Below are 26,569 nucleotides of genomic sequence, written 5' to 3'. Positions count from 1 at the left end.
TCAGCTTGTGCCTGTGCTTTTTGTTGCCTGGTCCTGCTCTGATTTACTCTTCCCTTGGCCTCCTTTCTATGCGTGATTTTCCTCCAGGTATGTTCGGACATCCAATCTCTCCGCAGGTGATTTTTAAAGCCAAGTTGTCTCTCACTCTCTTGCACAAAAGTATTCTTAACTTCTGTCCACATTTCCTTCATGTCCTTATCCTCAGCCATCTCCAGTTCCAGCACCTGGAATCTATTCTGGAGTTCCAGCTGGAACCCATCAGCTATCTGTGGATCTATCAGTTTACCTACATTGAATCTTCTATTCCTTGGCTCAAATTTCTTTCTGGAAGCCACACTCTTCGTTCGGAAACTGGCAGTAATACGATGGTAGTTGCTACTTCTGTCTGCTCCTCTTCTATTCCGCACATCTTCCAGGCTTCTCCTGAGCTTCCTGCATACTGCAATGTGGTCAGTTTGATTTTCTGTAATATGATCTGGGGATACCCATGTTATCTTATGACATCTCCGATGAGGAAACAAGGTCCCTCGTATTACAAAGCCATGGCTCGCCTAGAAGTCACTAAATCTTTCCCGATTATCATTCATTTCACCCAAGCCACGTACCCCCATTACCTGTTCCAAACACTCATTGTTATCTCCCACCTTGGCATTTATGTCTTCCATAACAATGAGGATATCTTTCTTGCTCACTTTCCTTACAGTCTCTCACAGCAGGTAATAGAACTCCTCCTTCTTCTCTGTCTCTGATGTCTCTGTGGGGGCATAGCATTGGATAAGTGTCACGTTTTGGACCTTCGTCTTAAATCTGGCAGTCATGATCCTACTGGACGCTGATCTCCGTTGTAGAAGGCTCTTCTTTGCTACCTTGGTCAACAATAGCCCAACTCCATCCTGGTGTTCCTCTTCCTCTTTACATCCTGAATATATTCACTCACTTAATAAACTGAAAACAAATCCATTATATAAAAATGGGTTCAGTGAAGTTGTTTTGCCTCCTCACGTAATAGTGCTGGACAGTAAATGCTGGGGAGGTACTGCCTTGTCTGTAAACTGTAAAGTGAGCAGCACTCGTGGGGGAAGTTGCCTTTTCTGGAAGAAAACTATAGCTGCCATACAGGATGATGAAGAGTAATTTCCTCCCTAACAGTGTATAACAGTATGCAGAGATTTAGGTAGATTCTGTCTGCGTACATGTCTTGCATTAGTACTATTAGTTTTTCATGGTCTCCAATGTACTTAACCGATTAAGAACTCTAACATTGCAGGGTCTGACCCATTTAGTACTTTTTTTTTCTGGTGGCAACATTGTCATGAGTAGTCATTGTTCATAGTCGATTGGATCTATTTTACCTTTGATATATTTTTATCAGGATGATGTAATATCATTAAACTGTACAATAGAGTTACAACTTGGTGGGAAATATAACAGTTGTAGTTTCTCCTTGCTTTCAGATGCTCACATTAACAACGTAGCAAGGGTATGGCCTTCCCGGGTAAGTGTGCTATCAACTAAACTATCAAAGCATGACTCACAACCTGCCCTCACAGCCTTACTTCCACCAGTACCTGAGTCAGCACACACTCTGCTGCAGAGTGAAAATTCATTATTGATAGCTAGGCTATGTTTGCTGATGTTATAATTCCATGTCAGTCCATCATACCGGGTGCTTACCCCTCTTCAGGAACCAAATTTTAGTCTTTATGACTGAGGGATGCAAACCACTCCACCACAGCAATGCCCAGTATTTATTTTGTGCAACCATAGAAAATCTGAGTTGTTTTCTAATTTGTAATGTATTTTAGTGATATTCAAAATCTTGAAGTTCTATAGGAACAATGTTGGATTGAGCTTTGTGACTTGCTCAGCAAGAATACACGAGTTGGCGATATATCCTTGACTTCTGGGATCATAGTTGCTTTTGAATGTATCTGAAAGAAAATAGAATATAAAGAAGAAGTTGTACTTCCTGTAGTATATCTAATGTTGTCTTTGACAGGTCCAGTGGGTTGCAATATGTGCTTGTAGTATATTCCTAGGTTCCTAATGTAATATTGGTACATGAAATTGGCATTCATGGAATAGGATCTCTCAGATTTTCTTGATATCATTGATTAATGGTGTGCTTCCAGGAGTTCTGCCAAGTTGTTGTTTCCATTTTATGCACAATATTTCGACAACCAACTCAGCCACTTCTTCAGGTGTTGAGAGTTTTGCTGTTATATGCACTCGTGTAGTGGACTTCAGGAGGCAGACTCAGCTATAAATGGAAGCACCAGACATACAGTAGTTCACAGTCTCGTTGGAGTCCAGAGAGCACATACACAGAGCAGTAAAATTTCTACCGCCTGAAGAAGATGGCTCTTGGAATATTGCTCATGAAATGGAAACTACAACTCGGCACAACACCTGGAAATGCATAGAGTAATTGTTGTATATCCTCAAGCATCATCTAGTTTAGGTTTTTCAGCAGTCCTTCTTTCAGCCGGAAGCACACAGGGTAACTGCTGTCTATCCTCAGGCATCATCCAGTTTTATTTTTTCAGTAGTCCTTCTTTGTATAAACTCAATATCTCCTGTTAGTCCTATATAGTGTGGGTCTGACACACGTAAGTAATATTCTAGGATGAGTCACATGAGTATTTTGTAAGCAGTAGTTGGACAGCATTTTCTCAGTATCCTGCCAACAAATCAATGTCTGTTTTCCTATGATTGTTTGTATGTGATCATTCCATTTATTTCCCTCCAAATTCTAACATCACAGAATGCATAAGTTATCTGATTATAGTTGTGAGTCATTCCTATTACATTCATAGGATACTATGCTTTTGCATTTTGAGAAACTTCCAAAAGTATTTCTATTCCTGTACATTTAAAACAAGTTGCCATCTTTTCACCACTTGGAAATCTTATCACAGTCTGACTGAATATTTTACAGTATTTTAAGACATTGCTTCATTGTAGGTAACTGTACCCCCTGCAAAAAGTTAAGAGTTCACTATTAATATCTTTGCGTGGTCATTAATACACGACAGGAACAATAAGAATCGCAGCACACTTTCCGAGGCACACCTGAAGTCATTTCTGTATCTGTCAAAGAATCTCAATACATGGTAACATTCTTTTTATATATAAAAACAAAGATGAGGTGACTTACCGAACGAAAGCGCTGGCAGGTCGATAGACACACAAACAAACAAACACAAACATACACACAAAATTCAAGCTTTCGCAACAAACTGTTGCCTCATCAGGAAAGAGGGAAGGAGAGGGGAAGACGAAAGGAAGTGGGTTTTAAGGGAGAGGGTAAGGAGTCATTCCAATCCCGGGAGCGGAAAGACTTACCTTAGGGGGAAAAAGGACAGGTATACACTCGCACACACGCACATATCCATCCACACATACAGACACAAGCAGAAATATGTCTGCTTGTGTCTGTATGTGTGGATGGATATGTGCGTGTGTGCGAGTGTATACCTGTCCTTTTTTCCCCATAAGGTAAGTCTTTCCGCTCCCGGGATTGGAATGACTCCTTACCCTCTCCCTTAAAACCCACTTCCTTTCGTCTTCCCCTCTCCTTCCCTCTTTCCTGATGAGGCAACAGTTTGTTGCGAAAGCTTGAATTTTGTGTGTATGTTTGTGTTTGTTTGTTTGTGTGTCTATCGACCTGCCAGCGCTTTCGTTCGGTAAGTCACCTCATCTTTGTTTTTATATATAATTTTTCCCACGTGGAATGTTTCCTTCTATTACATGATAACATTCTGTTTCATTTGTACCAAGAAATTTTCAATTCAGTCATTTATATGTTTGTACTTTTGTAATTAAGCTTTGGTGTGTTACTGAATCAAACACATTTCAGAAGTACACACACACTGCATCAAAATGGTTGCCTCGATCTATGACTGTCTTGTGAGAGAAGTGTGAGTAGAGTTTTACACAACTGATGGTTTAGAAATCCATGCGATGTTGCAGAAATCTGTTCTGGTTGGCACATATGAGGTCAAATAGGTGTTATGTATTCTGTGCATGGTTTTTGTTGGTATGTTCCTTTTCTCCAAAAATTGGTTGGTTAGACATAGTATAGTTGCATCTAGTTGTAGAAATTACATATGAGACCTGTCTAAAAAGTATCTGACCTTTGGTCAGAAAAAATATTTCGAATAACTGATGGGGTTGGGACCCTAATCCCCTTCAAAGTAGGCCCCTTATGCTTGCATACACATTGCCCACTGATCCTTCCACTGCCGGAAACACCTCTGGAAGTCTTCTTTTGGAATGATGTTCAGTTCCATTGTCATGTTCCGCATTATTTTTTCTCTACTCTCAAAATGGGATCCTTTCAGTCGCATCTTGAATTTTGGAAACAACCAGAAATCACAAGGAGAGTAGGGAGGTTGGTGAATGGCTATAATTCCATGTTTGGCCAAGAAATTTTGGATCAAGTGGGATGAATGTGTGGGGGTGTTGCCATGATGTAGTTGCCAATTTTTCACCGTCCACATGTCTGGTCTTTTGTGCCGAACTACATCACGGAGTCATTGGAGAACATCTTGATAGTACTCCTTTGTCACTGTTTGTCCTCTCGGTGCGTATTCGTGATGCACAATTTCATGGACATCAAACAAGACAGTCAGCATCACCTTGATTTGCTTCGCATCTGTCGCACTTTCTTCGGCCTTGGAAACTCGGGATGCTTTCATTGCGACGATTGTCTTTTTGTTTCTGGGTCATACCCATACACCCATGACTCGTATCCAGTTATCACAGCGTTCAGAAACCCAGGATCAGTGTTACTGGTGTCCAGAAAGTCCTGTGCAATGTCAAAACAAAGGTCTTTTTGTTCCAGTGACAACAACTTGGGCACAAATTTTGCAGCTACTCGGTGCAAGTTCGAATCATCATGCAAAATTGCATGTGCAGAATCTTTACTCGCTAGAACCTCTTGGGCAATCTCCCGCATTGTCAAACGACGATCTGCCATCACCAAGTTTTGCACCCTCTCAACAACAGCTGCACTCTGAGCAGTTTGGGGCCTGCCAAACACTGGTCACTCTCAGCTGATGTCTGCCCATTTTTGAGTTGGTTGAACCACTCCTTAATTTGTGTAACAACCATCGCATCTTCTCCAAACATCTGCTGAATCTTACGAATTGTGTCGCTTTGAGAATCACCAAGTTTTTGACAAAATTTGATGCAGTATCTTTGCTCAACACCTTCAGTCATCTTGAGAGAATCGGTAATCCAACGAACGCATTGTGTAGCACGGCACTCAGTGATTGACAGGCAGCGACTGAGGTGCTGGAAGGCAGGGACAAAATTCATGCATGCGCATAAAGGTCTCTTCCTTTACTGTGTACAGGGGTGCAGCACTATTGTCTCTATTTTGCACGGGAAAATCAAAGGTCAAATACTTTTTAGACGGACCTCGTAAAACTTTTTTTGGATAATTCTATCAAGGGAACTTCAGCTTATATTCACTCTGTATGCTTCATATCGAAAAGTTTTGTGTGCAATACAAACAACGGAAAGAATGAAGTTCACTTCTCACTGTATAGTTGGGGGCTGAGTGGTATAGATGCATCAACTACATGGTGAGTGGTTACATTTACTACTTACATAGTGTATTTTTTACTAGAAAAGTTCTGATCTTATCGTCTACATAGATGTTATCAGATCACTGTAAAAGTGATAGTGTTATTATAAACTACTTCATGGCCATTTCTTGATCACTATGAAACTATGTTAATGTTAAATATATTTTGAAATATATTTGAATGTAACTGTTTTCATTTTAGGAAATGTTTCATAGTGTCTTCAATATTACAAAGTACGGGTACATTAACATACTATCAGTAGTGTCTGCATACCCTGATATGCTCCACTGTTTTCGAGTGACTGATGAAGATTTTATTATTATTGAAGCTCCAGAAGAACTGGAAGAAAAAGATTATGGTAATTTTCTGCCTGCTAAATTTTTATGATAATTGTCCTTATTGTATTATTTTAATCTAATTGAATGTTATTTTTATTATTTTTGTATAAGATGGAAGAATCTCACAGAAAAGTCTGTACACAACTTGTTATTTTTATTTGCAGATATTGATGTTCCAGAGGTACAAACAGTGAAGGATATGTTGATCTGGTTGATAAGCAACTTTCCAGATGGCCTGAACAGTAGTGAAGTTGAACAAGCATTTGAGGTACTTGGCAGGCATTTAGATAGATGTAAGAGGCACTATAGCTCTGTTAACCATCACATACAGGCACATCTTCATTGTTAAATAATGAAATTTAAACACATTTGTTTCCTGTGAAGAAGCCACAGTGTGTATTTCTTAAATATTATGATGTAAATATCTATGAGGTGTGTGTATTAAGTAAGTATCATTTTGAGATAAAAATAAAACAAGTAGTGTTTTCTTAGAAATTGTATTTTTACTTGAAAGCCAATAATTTAAACTACTTTCCTACATTATTCCCACCAACCACCCGACAACCAGCAGTGAATACCATCCTCATAGGAATCTGCCACCTGAACATAACTTTTGATAGTTTAAGTGTTTAATTGCATAAAGCACACTTCTTGACACTTGTGAGGAGTGGGATGGTACAGTAATAGGTGAGAGCTTTTAAAGGTGACCGTATGAATGTGCATGATGAGGAATGACGTGGATCAGTGATTACTGATGATTTGCTGCAGAAAGTTGATGAAAAAGCGAGAGAGAGCAGATGGTTTACGATTTTAATGCTATATGATGAGTTTCCTTAAGCGTCAAGAAGTGTGCTTTATGCAGTTGGTACAGAACATTTAAACTATTGAAAGGTATGCTCAGGTGGCAAATTTTTACAATGGTATTATTGAAAGCTGGTTGTATGATGCAATAAACACCCTATTATTGTGGGGAATTATGTATTAAAGTAGATTAAAGACAGGTTTTCATGTAGAAATAAAATTACTAAGAAAGTCTACTTGCTTTATTTTTAGTACTAACTTTAAAAAAAAAAACATGACTTGTATAACATGAGATATTATTTAGTGCCTTGTCTTTCAGATTGGTGATTTTTGGGGATTGTTAAAGTTTGTTCTGTGATTACACAGTCTGGAGAAGTGCATTGCCATAAACATTCCCGTTAGAAATCGAAACTGCGAACAAGAGCTCTATATCTAGGGATGGAAAAAATTCACATTTGCAAATAGTACCTCAGAATTTGAAAACATGAAATTACCTATTTCTTAGTGAATTGTATCCAGGTGAACTATTTTACTAAGGATACTTTGAAAGATCTTTATTTTCTGCAGAAAAATATAAAAAAATGTAACCAATTTGTGGTTGCTGTTGTTGCACACTTCATGGCATATAGGAGGAGAAACAATGGTGGTAGTTTCTATGTTCTGCAGCCTCAACTTCCAGATTTCTTCTGCTGGTGATTGCAGCCACGAAATTAAGAGCCGCTTGTTACTTGGTAGAAAAGCAATGCCCAGCCTTTATAAGGTTTTAAGGAGTAGGGACATAACTTGAACAACAAGGATCCTTATAGTAATGGCTAAGATCTTTCCAGTTGTGATGTACAAATGTGAGACCTGGACCACAAGAAGGGTTAAATGGCATAGAATAAACACCTGTGAACTATGGTTTTGAAGGGAACTCCTTAGAACTCCGTGGACCACAAAAAGAATGTATAGGTCAGTATTACTGCAAATAAAACCAGACTGTTTCTCAGAAGGTCTGTTCCTAAAACAAAACTGACCTACTTTGTGCACAATATGAGAAAACATTGATTCTTTGGAAAAGACCATAATGCATGGAAAGATGAAAGGCAAAGGAGAAGAGGGCAGCAAATGAGATGGGTTCATGGCATCTAAGAAGTAATATATTCCATTTGTGACTCTGTCAAATAACAGTAGAGCTCAGGTCTGAACTACCTCATTTATGACACTGCCAACCTCAGCAAGCAATTGCTCAGTGGCTGTTACCAAATGATTTGTGCTGTGCATTGCTCATTGTATTCTTCTCTTATGTTCCATTGAGTGAAGCGACTTATCCTGGTCCATCACGGAGTTTGATTATGACCTTCACAACACTAGAAAGTATTGACCATTCTATGACCATGTGGCAGTTCTCCTCTCACAGAAACACAGAACAGAGTGTGCCCTGCAATAGGGAGGCAGGCTTGTTTCCCTGCACTGCTCGTCTCCCCCGCCCCTCTGGCAGTCATAATTCTAGTTTGTTTAGGATCTCAGTAGACTGTCAGTTAATAATGTCCACACTTTCACTATAAAAACCAGAATACCAAAATATTATATAGAATACCAATATTTCAACCATGCCAAAAGCCTTCCCCTAACACGTGAATTCAGTTTTTTTATCTTATTTCCGTGCTAAGTACCTTGTTGGTTCTGTCTGTGGCATTGTCAGGTACTGGTTGCATGGCTATGAATACCCATGAAAAATTGCAAATAATATTCTGAAAATACTGTAATTATCAAATTGAGTGGGAAAAGAAAAATAATCTCGAGGGAACATCTCAAATTGGAGTGGCACTCTGTTCACCGAGGGTAAAATGCAGCAGCTTCCTGACATTCTCTACAACATGACAGTCATGACCTCATTGTGTATTTCACCAAACGTGCCATCTGGATTGTTCCCCCAGAAACCAGTTTCTCAGAACTCCACAGGAGGGAACTAGCGCTACAATGTGTCCTTGGTTCTTGCCACCCACATGGCATTAATTTACATTAATTTCTTCCATCTCAGCATTTATTCACAGTAACTATTTCTTTCTTCACTCCATTTTAGTTTTATACATCTTTCATTTTCCACCTGTCCATTTTATTGTCCCCCCTCCCACCCCTGTTACATACTATGCACTTAGCTTTTCACTCTTATTAACTCATGCATGATGTTTTAGCAATAATCTCTGTCTTACATATTACCTTGTCTTCAACCTTTAAGCTCTCAGGTTTTCAAATCTCATCCATTGCAGCCCCCAACAATCAGTCTTTCCTTCTCATTGTGTCCATTAAGCCTCCCCTGACCCGGGGTTCTGGGTGACTTTTCCAAACTCTACCCTTTTTCCTAAACCTCTCCAGCTCCATTCCCTTCACCCCTCTTCCTCCCTCTTCAACTCTTCCACTGGAAAAAGGAGCCACTGGTTCTGAGAGCTTGCATACATGAAACCTTTTTTAAATGTGTGTTGTCCTGCACCACTTGGTGAGTGGATTTTTTATCCATCCAGTTTCATAATATTGTCAAAAATTGATTATGTTCATTGTTATATTAGCCCATGTGGTCATCATTCTTTCTTATGTAACCCTCTTGTCAGTCTTTGTCGTCATCTGTCTTGTTCAAACTGTCATCTGTTTTCTACATTAGTGTTTCCTACTACTTGTTTATTTATCTGTACCAACCAGATTAATCAGTGCTTTGCCCCAATGTCTTTTCTAGTACTGATTTCCATGCACGTAGACAGGTCCACCGTTATTTATGAATTTGCGTATGACAATTCCATTGTAATCAATGAACTTGCCTATTAATATTTGTTTTCAGTTCACTACACTGCAAGACCTTGTCCTCATCGTCTTTTGCTGATTGATTTGCATATTTGACAGCTATTTTCTCTCCCACCCCCCTCATACCTTGCTTACACGTAATTCTTTCATGTTTTTGTGCATTTATTTTGGACCGAAGTGCTCTGCTCGACTTTTACTGCTGTCTCCTACATTACTTTATTTGCCAAACAAAGTAGCTAACATTTTCTCTTATGACTTTCTGTTTGCTCGGTTTTTAAAATTTTGTCTCTGTTCCTGACTTCCCCTATCAATTTTTTCTTTTACATTCATTTGTTCATATCATACAGACCATTTCTCTGGCAAGAAATTCTCACCCACTCATTACTTCTAATTGACCATTGTCTGTTCTCATGATGTTTGTATGAATTTTTCTGATTTTTCTGAATTTTTTCCTTGCATTTCTTCTGTTTTTCTATCTTTTCCCACCCTCTGCTTCCCTTTTTGCCACTCCCACCATTTCTAACTGTCCTCTCCTGCTGTGATGAATCCCATCACATATGACATCCATTCTTTTTGTAAACAGGCTTTTGCACTATCAAAACTATGGTCCCACATCCTGTTTCTTGAAACCCGCTTGTCCCTTGGAGCTACTCACAGTGGTATAACAGTGAAAGTTGCTGTTTCTGGATGTAATCCTACTCTACACTAGGCTCTTTTACAGTTTCAAATACAACAGTCTCTTGCACTCATGCAGTTAATCTGTGATTTGTATGCCTCATTTGCCAATTTGCACTCACCAGACTTCACTCCTTCTAAAAACCATGCACTTAGCTCCCCCTCACATTTCCTTTGATGGTATCATCCACTAAACCAACTCCAAACTGCAACAACATGCCAGACTTCACCTCAAAAAGCTATCCCACCTTCTCCTAAACTACCTCAACAGTGGTGTTTTACTTCCTGTCCCTCTGCAGCTCGCTAAACAGCCACACCGTCAGTTACCACTCCTCTTCTATTCTCCTACAAATGAAGTTTGGCAAACCTCCTTAACATCCCACAGCTTTCACCACTACCTCCCAGATCAATAATAACTCATAATCACAAGAACCAGTTACAACAGTATAGTGTTCTCAACCCCTCATCTAAAGTACTCTCCCCTCTTGAATTATCTGTATTACCCAAGGGTTTCACTTTTCAGCCTTAAACCTGCATTAAATCATGCTGCTTTGATGAAGGATCTACTTTCCTTCACATGTAATGTCAATTGGAAATATGACTTTGCAACCCAATCCCAAAACCTTTCCAACAGCAGACCTGACATTGAACCCTGCCTTGAACAGTTTTGACCCCGATCTCAACTTGATTCACCACCACCACAACAAAATCATCCCTTACAAGCCTACCAAGAATTCATCACATCCAGAAATGCTTCAGAACCCATCCTCAGGTCCCTGCAAAAATGGTTCAAATGGCTCTGAGCACTATGGGACTTAACTTCTGAGGTCATCAGTCCCCTAGAACTTAGAACTACTTAAACCTAACTAACCTAAGGACATCACACACATCCATGCCTGAGGGAGGATTCGAACCTGTGACCGTAGCGGTCGCACGGTTCCAGACTGTAGCGCCTAGAACCGCTCGGCCACCCCGGCCGGCTCAGGTCCCTGCACCATGACCCTAACCTGTCCTCTGTAGAACTCTGGGTTCTGCATTCCCTAAAAGCTGATGACTCCCACATCATCCTCCCAGCTGACAAAGGATTTATCAGTGTGTTGCTGTACCGACTGGAGTATGTTAGTGAAGGTGTCTGTCTTCAAGATCCCATCTCTGGATTCCAACTGACCTAAAGTCCCTCCTTAAAACCTCAGGCCCCTCACAAGGACTAAAACCTCAATCCATGCAACTTCTTACCCTACCCAAACCACGCACCCCAACCTTTTACCTTCTTCCTAAAATCCACAAACCCAATCATCCTGGCCATCTTCTTGTTGCTGGCTTCAAAGCACTCACCGAATATGTATCTGCCTTAGTTGATCAGCACCTGCAGCCCATAGTACAAAGACTTCTCTCCTATACTAAAGACTCCAACCATTACCTAGATTGTCTGAAATCCCTGCCCATCCCACTCCCAGCACACACCTTGCTTGTCGCTATTGATGCTATCTCCATCTATATCAACATCGCCTACGTATATGGACTGTCTGTTACTGTATGTTTCCTCAGTGCCCACCTGATTCCAAACTTATGACATTCTTCCTGCCACCCTTAATCAACTTTATACGTACCATCAACTACTTCACCTTTGAGTTACAGACATACAGACAGATCAGGGGTGCGGCTGTGGGAACCAGGAAAGACCCCTCCAAGCAATCCACGACAATCCTGTCCAGTATAAGTCTCCTATGACCTGGGTATTGGATGACTTTTCTGAACTCAACCCTTTTCCTAAACCTCTCCAGTTCCTTTCTCTTCACCCTTCTACCTTCCCCTTCAATCCTTCTGCAGGAAGGAGATTTCATTAGACATAATTACCCCACCTAGCTAGTTCAAAAGCATCACGTCCAATCCTGGTATTGCTGACTCCTCCAAAAAACAACTTTTGAGGACACCATTTGTCGCTCACCATTATCTTGGTATTGTCTGTCTTAATCAGCTACTTAAACAAGGCCATGACTTCCTAAAATCATGCCCTGAAATGAGATTCATTCTGTCTGAGATTTTGCCCACAACACCTACAATAGCTTTTTGTCGTCCTCCCAATCTCCGCAATGTTCTTGTCAGAAATGATGCTCAGCTGTTCTGTTTTCATGTTCTTCTGTATATGCTATTGCTTACAAAATTAGCTACTAAAAAAATATTGTACTGTTAATGATAACACAAACAACTTTCAGTTCAAGTTCACTGGCACCATAGACTGCAGTGATGCATCATAGGCTATACAGTGTTCTGAGTTTCTGATGGCGGAACAGGAGGGTGATGGTGTTAGCAAGCTTGTGAATCCCTGCAACTCATTTTTGTCACATCGGTGCACTGCCGCTGCCAGTTGATTCCAATGTTGGTTGCCAGATAGAGGTAGATGTCTCATGGCATCGTACATGTGCCATTTTTAAGACTGCAGGAATTTTAAATAAGACACTGGATGTTATTGTATTGAAATGAAATGTTGTGTGGCGAGGGCCTTCTGGCAAGTATACCTGATTGCCTGGTGCAAGTCTTTTGAGGTGGTGCCACGTCGGCAACTTGTGCTGCAACCCAGTACTTGAGTGTAGAAAATCTCCAACTCAGCCGGGAATCTAACCCAGGCCCCCCGGCTTGACAAGTTGGCTCGTTGTCCACTGCGACGTGGACATTTTTATATTAATTTTGAATATGAAATGCACCTGAATTTTGGAGGCAATTTTTTAAAGAAAAAGAATGTCTTTTAGTTCTTAAAATATGGTAATAAATTTTAAGTAGAGAAAGCAGTAAATATAGTGAAAAGAGCTACCCTTTTTGATTTTGATAAATCCATTGCAAATGTGATTAAAGCACTTATTGAACTCTGAAAACAGGTGTTATATAGAGCTATGATTGAGTTTTGGCAAGATAATTAATATCCAGTACTATAGCATTGTTATTTTTATGTTTAAGAAATGTGATTGGGAAAAGTCTACAATTTACGAGGTATAATCCTATAAACCTTCTGTTTCAAGAGTTGAAATTCCAAGCACTTGTCTAAAGAAATAGTTAAAACTAAAGAAACAAACTATACAGCCTGACAGCAGTGGGGTCTGATTCAAGATGGGGCTTGTTCCAGCTGCCCCTCCTTTTCTGTCTTAACCAAACTATCCATCATTTCTCCAAGAGGAGGGAACATACAAGTTCTGAAACCTGAGTATAGTTTTTTCCCTACTTTTAAGTGAATCTTTTGGTAAGTAGTTAGAATTTTGCTGGACGGGAATTCTATCTTGTTTTACAATCTTCTTAATTGAACTTTTATCCATTATGGATGGAAAACACAACTGTAATGAAGAGAGGTATTGAGAAATAGCTGCAACCAGTCACCATTTTTGACAGTTCGGTTTTTATTATGTCGTGGCTGGTTTCAAGTCATCAAATTTGCCTAGTGCTGTAGGATTAATGGAAATTTGTGTACCAGGATTAAACTTGTGAATCCTATCCTCTGATTAAAATTACTTTGTGATTGACTTTTCAGCAAGTCGAGTGGTAGGTGTCTGTCGTCAGCATATTGTAGTTGTTTCACAAGTGGCACATGCAGAGCGTTGTGAAGTGTGGCTGGCTACATGCCAGCAACACTGCCCCATGCTACTGTAGTCTGTCAACCAAAAAGTAATTTTAGTTGGAGTTTAATAACTCTAATGCATTCAAGTCGACCTTATGAGGTAACTAATTCCTAAAACCTCACCACACTGAGAATTTATGTATTTTTTTTTCTGCCTTGCCACAGCTGTGCAACAACCCCCACAATGTTACAATCATTGAAACTCTAATGGCAAGTAGCTAGGTGACTTGAAACCATTTATGGTATAATAAAAGTTGAACCATCATAAAAGGCGACTGTTTGCAGTTATTTCTGAAAACCTTTATAATTGAATTTTGCTTTTTAATATAGTAAACCTTCTGTTTCACTAGTTTAGCTATGCAATTTATGGTAGCCTTTAATGTTTGCTTGTTTTTACTGTTGACTGACTGCTCATTCAGTGCTTATATCTGCTGCCTCAGCTTCAGTTGTCACTCAGAATGAACAAGAATCCATATGAAAGCTGCATGAAACAGTGACAGTTTGAGTCTACACTTGATTGAAAGCAAATGCCATTGTGTGTGATGTCATTTATTTTGTTAATATCCTGTGTGCATGTTTTTAAGGTCATGCAAAAGAATTAGACTGACATACATCGTTTATAAACTACTAATCACGTAATTAAACCAGTTCCAATAAAATTCAAAATGCGATGTAGAAAGCAGCAGCAGAATTATTGAATTCACTTCTCTAAAGTGGTAAGGAGTTACATATTAAATCATAAGCAAGAACAAATGGGCTCTGAGAGGAATATGGGTGGTAATACTGTAAATGCATAGGAATGGAGGAATGGATTTGGGCCAGACATGTCTACCACGGACTTAATCTTTATTATGTGAAAGCCCTTTGAAAAGTTTTGAAAGAGGAGCAAGGCAGTTGTAACATATTTTTTAGCACACAAAAGTGAAGGTGATAAACTGATACAGATGTAATGTCCAGAAAAGTCAATCTAATCCTTCAAAATGTAGTGGACCTAAACAGCAAAATAAGATGTTGTGATGCAAGATTACATACTACCAAAAAAATATTACAAACCTACTCTGAGACCTTATGAAGGCATATGGCCATCCACAAAGCAGACATATATAGAATTTGTAAAAGATAAGGGAGCACTAAATAAGTGCCTATCAGTCAAGAAAATAACAACCAGTTTGTGTATCCTTCGAAGATCAAATTAAGGTTTTCATTGCTATAGTGAATGTAGTAGTATAGACAGTAATGAGAAAGAACTGCAGTAAATGTTTTATTATTCACCTGTACTGTGATGATATAGAGGGAAACAGAAGCAAAAAGTCTGAGTGAACTACTGTAGATATTGGTGAATCACTATCTCTGAGACTTGACCTAAAGTCATACAGAGTTAACTTATCAATGTGGAGAAATATTTGGCAGTTCCTTTGGAAGTTGGAAATGAAGAAATAATTTCATGGAAAACTTAAAATGTTAAGGTTTTTATTTTGATGATATAAATTTGGTATTCAATTATAGATTAAAATGTCATCTGGAATGTACCCGCCTTTTTTGTCAAGTCTACAAACCTGACTGGACAAGTAGGCAGTCATGTCTTAGTGAATGAAAATAAGTTCTTTGTTGTCATTACCTGGAGAAAAGATAAAATAAAAAAGTGTATTGTAAAATAGCAACTCACACTTAGAAAAAAAGAAGACACACATTCCTCGCCAGGCCGTGGAGAGCCAATGGATGTCTGCAGGCCGTTGTGTCATCCCTTGCCTTACGGTGTCATGCAGGTGCAGTATCGAAGGGCACGTGGACAGCCGGACATTTTGTAGACTTTCCAGAATGTGAAGTCACTACTGCTCAGTCAAGTAGCTCCTAAATTTGCATCATGAGGCTGAGTGCACTCTGTATCAGTCCTCTGACCAATGGAAAATCGTTGGCAGTACTGGGAATTGAAATCGGATCATCCGCATGGCAGCCGTCTATACTGACCTCTCATCTTTGGAGGCAGACTTAGACTTCAAAGGTACATAGTAAATGCAATAGATTTGAAACAATGTGATGGTTTATTCATCTAGAATAAATAATTTTGAGTAGGATCCAGAGTCAGTATTTTGAAAGAATCGTAACTATATATGATCAAGAGTAATCCTCGTGATATTGGAAAAAACAAATTCTCAAAGCCATTGAAAAGGTACACACCAGTGTGGGTAATGTGAGCTAAGAACTTAGCTTGGACAGGAGAGATTAGTATAATTTTATATCCCTCATAATTCAGTTTGCAGCAACAGTATGTCAACTGTGATGCGTTTGTAGAAGACCATCATTATATTGGATTATTTGAGCTCTGAGTAATACATTCTACCCATTGGAAATGGGAAAAGTGCAGAATCTTTTAAAGTTGTATTGAAGATTCAAATGATGATAAATTAAAAAAAACTGAGCAAAATGTAAAGTAAATGGCAGAGCACCTCTAATTGTGATAAAATTTTATGTTGTCTTTTTTGAACATTTTTTACTGGTCCTAATTAATAACATATGCTCTAATTCCATTTTATTTGTCTGGCAGGTGCACTTTTTGAGAAGGCTTGAACCAACAGTGTTAGGATATAACAGTTTGGAGGATCTACTGCATCATTTGGAAAGTGAATCTTTGGTGACTCTGAGTACTGTGAAAAATGATATGTGGGTGTACCCTGTAACTACTTTTAGCAGCTGTAACTCATCTCTCCTAGACATAACACAGGAAGAGGTAAGATATGAGGTAGATTGCATTTCCTTGTTAATGATTACAACTAGTTTGGGAGCATTATATTTTGTATAGGAACCACATAATTTTGCTTTGTTTCGTTAAGAGAAAAGCTCAGCAGTTTTGGTGAAACTGGATTCTTTTCAATGGAAGTTATCTGTTGCTCCAATTAATTCTCTTCACAGTTTAAATTGTGCCATTACTTCTCTTCTAACCCCCCCAGCCACCCCACCTTGCGGGTCCGGGGGTTAGAATAGGCCAAGGTATTCTTGCCTGTCATAAGAGGCGACTGAAAGGAGTCTCCCACTTTTCAGCCTTATAAGTTCATGTCCCATTTTATGGTTTGACCTGCCACTTCCCAAATTCTACAGAAGTGCGGGCCATATGGGAAGGATACTTTACATGCATCAGTAATCCATAGTGCCATTAGATTCAATGTCCTGCACCTCTTCTTGTTATGGCTTTGCATCTCCACCTGCAGTTCAGATATTTGGGCGAGGACACTTTCTGGGTTACATCATCTTCTTCCATTCCTATTCTCTTTTGCCCCCATGACAATATTGGATTTCTCTGCACCCAATATCCAGCACGGTAGCCAGTCTGTTATGGTGGGGCCGTCATGTACTCATTTGGTGGTAGCCCCCTGACAACACATGGATCGCACTGCTGATGCTGGAGCTGCAACCTCCCCAAGCGTGCCAAGGAATAGGTGCCCATCTTCTTGGGGCATCAGGACTTCTGGCAGTGGCCATTGTACCAGGTGGCCTTTGGTGTGGCTAGGTGGCGCCCGTGGGGAGAGCCGCTGATCAGAGTGGGTGGCATCAGGGCGGATGACCTGCAATGAAGTAGACCAAGTCACCTCTTGCTGGTGACTGAACGGTGCCAGCAGTCTCTAAGAAGGGAAAGATGCTGACAGGTATGACTGTAAATTGTTTCCCTCCCTCGCTACACCATGGGAGGAACATAGGGCTACAAAAGAAGAGAGCTGTATTCGCCTCGGTATTTAGTCTGTAGCAGAATGGGGACTCCTTTCTACCTATGAAGCCTCAGTTTTTTGTTGAACATCTCGAGGATAAGTTTGGGGAAGTGACAGCACTCTCCAAGATGAGAAACGGTGTAGTCTTGATTCAGACAGCCTTACTCGCCTGTGACCAGTTGGATGATATTCCTGTTTCCGTCACTCCCCATAAAAGGCTCCACATAGTCCAAGGGATTATTTCCCACTGCGACCTCCTCTTGTAGTCTGACGAGCTCTGCACCAATTTAGAATGGCAGGGTGTTCATTTCATCCAGTGCTTTTACGGGGGACCCAAAGACAACAGGGTTGCTATTGGTGCCCTCATCTTGGCCCTTGAGGGTGATTCATTACCTGATAAGGTCAAAGTGATGCTTTACTGCTGTGACATTAAACCATATGTCCTTCCCCCCTATGCGGTGCTTTAAGTGCTGGAAATTTGGGCATATGTCTTCTCACTGCACTTCCAACACCATATGTCGAGATTGTGGACGTCCACTGCATCCAAATACTACATGTGCACCTCCACACACTTGTATTAACTGTGGAGAGCACCACTCCCCCTGCTCACCCGACTGCACAGTACTCCAAAAGGAGGGGAAAATCATGGAGTACAAGACCCTGGACCAGTTGACATACCAAGAGGCTAAATGTAAATTTGAAAGATTACACCCCATTCGGTTGACGTCCACATATGCTGCAGCTACTTCAACAATGCCGTCAAGAGTGACAGTAGTTCCACACTCTGTGCCACGAACAGTGGTCCCTCTGGGCTGCCAGAATACATCTGCCCCCTTAGTGGTAGGAGTAACGTGGGGGCACCCCCCCCCCCTCCCTCCCCCCAAGCACAGGGGACATCGGTCCTGTCCCCTCAGTCTGAGAAGCAACAGCCTCCTCCAGCTCCTCTCATGCGGCAGGGATCCCTTGGGACTATCTCTTCGAAGGTCTCCACTAATGCCACAGTGGACACTCGCCAGTGGCTAAAGGAGCCGAAAGCTGCTGGACAAAGAGCTTCACGATCTTCCTCTGTGCCTGAAGCTACTTTGAAGAAGTCCCTAAAGAGAAGCAAGAGGGCAGACAAACCAAGAAGAAGAATGTTAAGAAACAGGACTCTCCAGTGGCCCCAACACCACCACTCCCTAACGGTTCTGCATCTGAGGATGAGGTGGAGATTTTAGTGTCCCCTGAAGTCCTGGATCTCACTGATGCCTCATTGGCAATAGCAATGGATACAGATACTCAGCTGGTGGCAGCAGTTGATACTGAGGCATAACCTGTCTCCTTGGTCACTACATGCCTTCCCCAGTTCCAGAAAGCATCATCATCCAGTGGAACAGCAGTGTTTTTTTCTTCTACCTGGTTGAATTACATCAGCTTTTAAGCACAACACCTGCTTTTTGCATTGTCCTTCAGGAAACCTGGTTTTCTGCAATGTGGACCCCTGCCCTTCATGGCAGTCAGGGGTACTACAAAAACTGTCCTGCCTGTGACAGACTTTCAGGTAAAGCTTGCATCTTCGTCCTTACCTCTGACTGTAGCGAACCTGTGCCCCTTCAAACACCTTTAGAAGCTGTGGCTGTCGACGGTGAGCACAACACAGGAAATTACCGTCTTTAACATCTACCTCCTTCCAGATGGTGATGTACCGCCCCATGTATTGGCTGCACTCATTTTGCAACTCACCCCACCTTTTCTCCTTCTGGGTGATTTTAATGCCCAGAACCCTTTGTTATGGGGTGGCACCAAGGTTACTGGCCAAGGCAAAGGTGTTGATCACCTAGTAAGTGAACTCGACCTTTGTCTCCCAAATACAAGTGCCCCCACGTATTTCAGTGTGGCACATGGCATCTGTTCAGCCATTGATCTCTCGGTTTGCCTCGGCGCTTTCCCAGGTAGGCTCTTACCAAGGCTAACTGGGACACTTTCACATCTGCTACAAATGTTTCGTATCCATTACATTTCACCATCAATGAAGTGATCCACATCGTCACTAATACCATTGTTGCTGTAGCTGAATCAGCAATCCCTTGTTCCTCTGTTTGCCCCCAGCAGAAGTCACTGCCTTGGTGGTTGCCGGAAATCACTGTGACCATTAGAGACCGTAAGCAGGACGTCCAATGTCTTAACTGCCACCCCTCCCTGGAGAACCTTATTGTCTTCAAATGGCTCTGAGCCCAGGTTCACCTCCTCATCAAACAAATGAAGCAGGAGTGTTGGGAATGCTGTGTCTCCACCAGTGGAACATGAACCTCCTCCTCCCAGGTTTGGACCAAGCTCTGCCAATTTTACGACTTGCAGGTGCACCTAGAATATCCACAAATGGAGCTGTATCTGCCAATCCAGACGTAATTGCGGAGCGTCTTGCTCAGCATTATGCTCGCATGTCTGTGTCTGAGAAATACCATCCTAGCTTTCTATTCCTCAAACAGAGGGTGGAATGACAACACCTATCTTCTACACCATGCCACACTGATCCTTATAATGCACCCTTCAGTGAGTGGGAATTTCTCTGTGTCCTGGCCGATGGTCGTGACACATCCCCTGGCCCAGACCACATCCATTCACAAATGCTGAAACATCTGTCAGCGGATTCCCAACGCCGCCTCCTTGCCATCTTCAACCTCATCTGGAGCTAAGGAGAATGGCGGGAAAGTATCATCATTCCAGTGCTAAAGCCTGGAACAACCCACTAGATGTTGATAGCAATTGTCCTATCAGCCTCACCAACATTCTGTGCAAGCTGCCCAAATGTATGGTGAGCCAAGGGTTGTTTTGACTCCTTCTGGCTCCATCCCAAGATGGTTTTCGTCAAGGACACTCCCCCATCAACAACATGGTGGACTTGGAGTCTGCCATTCAATCGGCCTTTTCCCAGTGACAACACTTTATTGCCATCTTTTTGACCTGACGAAGGCCTACAATACCACTTGGCAACACCACATCCTCGCAACTCAGCATGAGAGGGGTCTCCAGGGCCTGCTCCCGATTTTTATACAGAACTTTTTGTCGCTTGGCACTTTCAGATTTCGCGCCAGTGCTTCCCACATTGCACCCCAATGGGGTCCCACAGGGATCTGTCCTTAGTGTCCCACTCTTTTTAATTGCCGTCAATGGTCTTGCATTAGCAGTAGGATCGTCAGTATCTCCCCTCCTATATGCTAACAATTTTTGTTTCCTTCTGCTCCTCTTCTATTGTTGCGGCTGAATGCCATCTGCAGCGAGCTATACGGAGGCACAGTCGTGGGCCCTGTCTCACAGCTTTCAGTGTTTGGCTGCAAAAACTTGGGTCATGCACTTCTGTTGTCGTCTTACCATCCATCCTCATTCAGAACTTTACCTCGATGACCAACTACTAGATGTAGTGGAGACTTGCCGCTTTTTGGGACTGGTCTTCGATGCCCGCTTAACTTGGCTTCCCCATCTTCGTCAGCTTAAGGACAAGTGCTGGCAGCACCTTAATATTATTCGAAGCCTGAGCCGCACTGACTGGGGTGCTGCCCGTCCTTCACTGCTGAAGCTGTACCAAGCCTTCGTACAGTCCAGTATCCTAACAATAATCAGGAGTAGAAATTAGATCAGTTAATAGTACAGTCAGAATCATTGTGATCAAATGAAGAGCAACTGAATACGTCTTTTAGATACATTGATTTGTTATCATATGCAAATTGTAGTATTGGAATTTGTAATTTCTAGTTTCACTGGATAAATTCTTGCCACAGTTTCAGAATCTTACAGAAAGAATACAAGTTTCATCAAGTAGGATATTTAAAGTTATGAAGGATACTCAGTTGTAATTGGAGAAACTGTGGTTATTATCACTATATAGTAAAGTCACTATGGATTCAGATCTTTTATCTTCTTAAAGAAAGTACACAATATTCAGTGACAGTGTCTGTGTGCCCTGTACCTGCCACACAGATACGTTTATCCTTTCTGTTAGAACACTTGTTACACAATGAGTCTACCACTTTCTTTTTGAGTAGGAATGCTCATTACTTTTTTGTCAGTTCTAACTAGTATTATCTAAGATTAAGAAAAAGTAATATGGAATTGAAAATCACAGTTGCACTATGTAAAATATTTTTAGGGTGCTGAGGATGACCTGGACTCCATACTCACAGCCTATTACCCTCCAGGTGCTCTCTTGGCTCATGAAGAAGTTCCATGCCAGCAGCTTCCCAACACAATGCCTGGTTTTACATTTGAAGTTGTTGTTTCTGATGCTTTGTCACCAAGCAAATTTTGGGTTGTTCTCAACTATGACAGCAACTGTGCTGCCTTTGATTGTCTTGTTGATGCAATGCAGTAAGTATTTATTATACTAATTTTGATTTATGCCAGAGCACAAAATAAAGTTTTGTATAAAGATTATTGTTAAAACTGAAGCGTTCTGTGTTGACTAAGAGTGAATGTCATTATGCATAAAATTGTACTCTGCCATCAGACATTTGTTGCTTAATCATTTGGCACAAAGATGATTTGTGTAATTTCTAGTTATTACAAATAAATTTTATGTTGATCACAGCTCATTTATGACTTTACATAGGGCAGACTTACATGGAATAAATTCGGAATGAGTTCACATCTATATTTGATTCACCCTCTCACTTTCTTGATCTGTCAGTATGTTCTTACTGGATGCTCCTTACTGGTTTCTTACATGTTAATACAACTGAAGGATAAATTCTTGCACTCTGTTCACTGAAGTCATTGTGATGATGTACTCTCTCCACACTCTCTTATGATGGTTGGAAAAACCATCAAAACTGTTATATTTAATGCTTACTCTGACTATTCACAGCAGTAGAGTAGAAAACTGAGTCCACTTTTCATTAGCATAGTCAGCTTCGGGCATGGTATTTTGGGAATTGTTGTGTCATCAAAGAAAAGCGAATGAAATAAAACATAAAAAAAAGGAAATCATCATGTTGCTCACACACATTTCTTCTGATTGTTGTTGTGGTATTCAATCCAGATACTGGTTTGAGCAGCTCTCCATACTACTCTGTCCTGTACAAGCCTCTTATTTCCGAGTAACTACTGCAACCTATGTCCTTCTGAATCTACTTAGTGTATTCATCTATGGGTCTCCTTCTATGAGTTTTACCCTCCACACTTCCCTCCAAATTGTTGATCCCTTGATGCCTCAGAACATGTCCTGCCAACCAATCCCTTTTTCTGGTCAAGTTGTGCCACAGATTCCTTTTTTCCTATTCAGTACCTCCTCTTTAGTTATGTGATCTACCCATCTAATCTTCAGCATTCTTCTGTAGCACCACATTTCGAAAGCTTCTATTCTCTTCTTGTCTACACTGTTTATTGTCCATACATGACTACACTCCATACAAATACTTGCAGAAAAGACTTCCTGACATTTAAATCTGTATTCCATATTAACAAATTTCCTGTCTTCAGAAACACTTTCCTTGCCATTGCCAGCCTACATTTTGTATCCTCCCTATTTCGACAGTCATCAGTTATTTTTCTTCCCAAATAGCAAAACTCATTTACAACTTTAAGTGTCTGGTTTCTTAAACTAATTCCCTCAGCATTGCCTGATTTAATTCTACTGCATTCCATTATCCTTATTTTGCTTTTGTTGATGTTCATTTTATATCCTCCTTTCAAGACAAAGACACTGTCCATTCCGTTCAGCTGCTCTTCCAGGCTTCTGCTGTCTCTGACAGAATTACAATGTCATCAGAAAACCTCAAAGTTTTATTTGGTCTCCATGGATTTTAGTTGCTACTCCAATTTTTTTTGTTTCTTTTACTGTGTGCCCAATATAGAGATTGAATAACATTGTAGAGAGGCTTCTAATTATCAAATTGATAATGAATTTGAAAGAGGGTACCCCATTTCAAGAACTTCTCTTCATCTCTCCTTCTGTATTTAGGGAGTTAATATGACGATGAACAAATCGTAAACCAGAATATTTAATTAGAAGACATCAGCTGTTTGTACAAATCTCCTAGAATTCCAATGTAAGAAATGGTAAATTTCCAAAACATAATCATAAATGAATTCTTGTTCGACGAGAGACATACCAGTCAAAAACTGTAGTCATTTGTTTGTTGTTGAACAGAGTTCTTCCAGCAAAAACTTGTGCAGAGTCATGCCTGAACTGTTCAATGTTGCCATTGTGCCACAACCAAGCTTGTGTTGTCTTCCAACATTAGATTAATCCACAGCATTTGATGCAGAGGGCAGCCGCATGTCTGTCTGACTGCCTTAGCTGAAGGACAGGTGACAGCTGTTCTGGCAACACCATGGTGATACGTGACAAATGCAAACTGACAAGTTATTTTAATTAGACTATAATTTTTTATTTTTTATTAAATTTTTGCAGATAATATGATCATTTCAATAGTTAAAAGAATTTCTGCAATCCCCTGTTTTTAACAAGTGATTAAAGTTTACATTCATAGCACTGAATAAGGAAGTGCTGTAAGTAAATGATGAGCTTTAAAAAAAAAGTGCACTCATGAAATAATTGCTCTGTGGGAACAGCTGGGTCTCAGGGGAGTGCTCCCATTTAGAGTACTGGGCCTCAGGCATACATTGTGCTTTTGTTATCTATTCATCTGACCCTTGTAAATACAGCAATCATTATAAGTATCAGCAGTTCAGTTCCCAGTCAATTCAGAGCTTTCTTATATCTCACCACACATTTAACTTAGTAGGGCTACTATTGTTATAAACTCTTGTTGCAGAACAGCTTCCAGCTCTGCCATTGCATCCTTCCAAAGTGAGAACTTCCCAATGATTGTTATGTTTATAGAAGTAACAAGTCATTAAATAATTAAAGGAAGAATGGCATGCAGCTACATTTCCTTGTTTAGTCAGAACACTCTGTAAACTAATTAGCTTTTACAATGTTCCATGTGACTTCTGTTTGTTATGCATGTTGTATTACAAATATGATACAAGGAATCTTCATAATACTCTTCAGCAAGTGTAAATGGATGCTTGAGTAAAAAGAAAATGAGGCATACATATTCTCATTTTCGAGAAAATGCATTTATGTGTTATCATTTTTTTACTTTAAATAATGCAAGTAGCACACATCAAAACATTGTTTTATTTTATGTCTGAGAATATCCTTATAAGAAAGATTCAGTTATGATGAAAGTTCCCTCTGTTGGTTACTTTTTCAGAAAAAGATTCTGACCCAAATTGAAGAGCAGTTAGAATTTGAGGAAAATCAGACTATGTACATGTTATCTATTTTCATTGCTAGAATTTTTCAAGGACATGCTTTAAATTGGTAACATACCAAAACATTGATTAAACCATACCATTTACTTCATTGCCAGCACTTGAGCTGCTGGTTTAGTCATCATCATTTTCAGTAGTGTATTTCACATGCTCTTCATTAATTCCATGCTCTAATGTTAGATTGAAATACAAGGTGTGGGATATGTAAGGAAGATTTTTGAAGGACTTTCTGTGTATCTGTTATTTTTGCTTCAGAATGGTCATAGGCTCCAGCGCAATGGTAATCTTGCAAAGTCCACATTTCTCTAATCTTTAATGTCAACCATGGAGTATTTGAATTTCATTACTATTGGACAGATACATTTTACGTTAAGCCTGTGCATTTGCAGCCTCTTTAATTTATTTTGTCCATCAGAAGCCCTTTCTATGTGAACGGCAAGTTCTTTAATTGACTTAACAAGTGACACAATCATTAATTTGTATTCTTGACTCTGAAATTATTGGTATATCTGAACACTTCTTAAATAAGGAGATAATTCAGCGGCTTCCTTTACCAGGATACAGGTTGGCTGGCACCTTTTCTAGGAGCTCTTTGCGGTGTGGGGGAGTAGTCATGTATGTGAAAAACAGTATCCCATTTGAGTCAATTGATGTTTCAAAGTACTGCACTGAAATGGTGTTTGAATGTTGTGCAGGTGTGGTTAAATTTAGTGGAGCTTAACTTCTTACTGTTGTTATTTATAGATCCCCAGACTCCAATTTCACAACATTTTTGCTAAAGCTAGAGGAGGTTCTTGGTTCACTTTATAGGAAATACAAAAAGTTAGGTATATGTGGTGACTTCAATATAAATTGTATAAATGATTGTGCAAGGAAAAGGATGCTGGTAGACCTCCTTAATTCATATAATCTTACGCAAACCGTATTCTTTCCAACAAGAGTGCAAGGGAACAGTAGAACAACCATAGACAATATTTTTGTTCATTCCTCATTACTAGAAGGGCATTCTGTTAGCAAAATGGTGAATGGCCTTTCAGATCATGATGCACAAATTTTAAGTCTAAAAGATTTTTGTGCTGCAACACATGTTAGTTATAGTTACCAACTTTTTAGGAAAGCTGATCCAGTTGCTGTAGAGACTTTTGCAAACCTTATCAAGGAACAAGAGTGGCAAGATGTTTATAGCGCTGATACAGTAGACGATAAATATAATGCTTTCCTCAAGACTTTTCTCGTGCTCTTTGAACGTTGCTTTCTGTTAGAACTTTCAAAACAGGGTACTAGCACAAACAGGCAGCCTGGGTGGCTGACTAAGAATATCTTGTAGAACAAAGTGGCAATTATATCAAAACGTTAGAAACAGTCACAATCTAAATGCAGTAGCTCATTACAAACAGTATTGTAAGGTGCTTAAAAAAGTTATTGGGAAGGCAAAAAGTATGTGGTATGCAGATAGAATAGCTAAGTCTCAGGATAAAATTAAAACCATATGGTCAGTCGTAAAGGAAGTGGCTGGTCTGTGGAGACAGGTCGAGGATATAGAATCAGTGCGTAGTGGGAATGTCCGTGTTACTGATAAGTCGCATATATGTACAGTATTTAATAATCACTTTCTGAATATAGCAGGTGAACTAAATAGAAACCTAGTCCCAACAGGGAATCATATAGCACTCGTAGAAAAAAGTGTTCCGCGACTGTTACCTGAAATGCTCCTCCATGATACTGACAAGAGGGAGATTGAGTTAATAATTAAATCACTAAAGACCAAGAACTCTCATGGATATGACGGGGTATCTAGCAGAATACTGAAGTATTGTT

General features: G+C 40.2%; 1 protein-coding gene across 2 annotated transcripts in view; it reads left to right on the top strand.

Moving 5' to 3' along the window:
- LOC124794856 overlaps nucleotides 1-26,569 on the top strand; it is a 130,758-nt gene that overhangs the window by 57,463 nt on the left and 46,726 nt on the right. For both annotated transcript variants that reach the window (XM_047258522.1, XM_047258525.1), the window contains 4 exons: nucleotides 5,796-5,952; nucleotides 6,097-6,200; nucleotides 16,339-16,521; nucleotides 21,621-21,838. In XM_047258522.1, the coding sequence (XP_047114478.1) occupies nucleotides 5,796-5,952; nucleotides 6,097-6,200; nucleotides 16,339-16,521; nucleotides 21,621-21,838 (662 nt within the window). The remainder of the gene's footprint in view (nucleotides 1-5,795; nucleotides 5,953-6,096; nucleotides 6,201-16,338; nucleotides 16,522-21,620; nucleotides 21,839-26,569) is intronic.

This window comes from Schistocerca piceifrons, chromosome 4 (assembly GCF_021461385.2).
Source record: "Schistocerca piceifrons isolate TAMUIC-IGC-003096 chromosome 4, iqSchPice1.1, whole genome shotgun sequence".
Taxonomy (NCBI): domain Eukaryota; kingdom Metazoa; phylum Arthropoda; class Insecta; order Orthoptera; family Acrididae; genus Schistocerca; species Schistocerca piceifrons.
The sequence above is the reverse complement of the archived record's forward strand: the minus strand, read 5'-3'. Positions and strand labels throughout refer to the sequence as shown.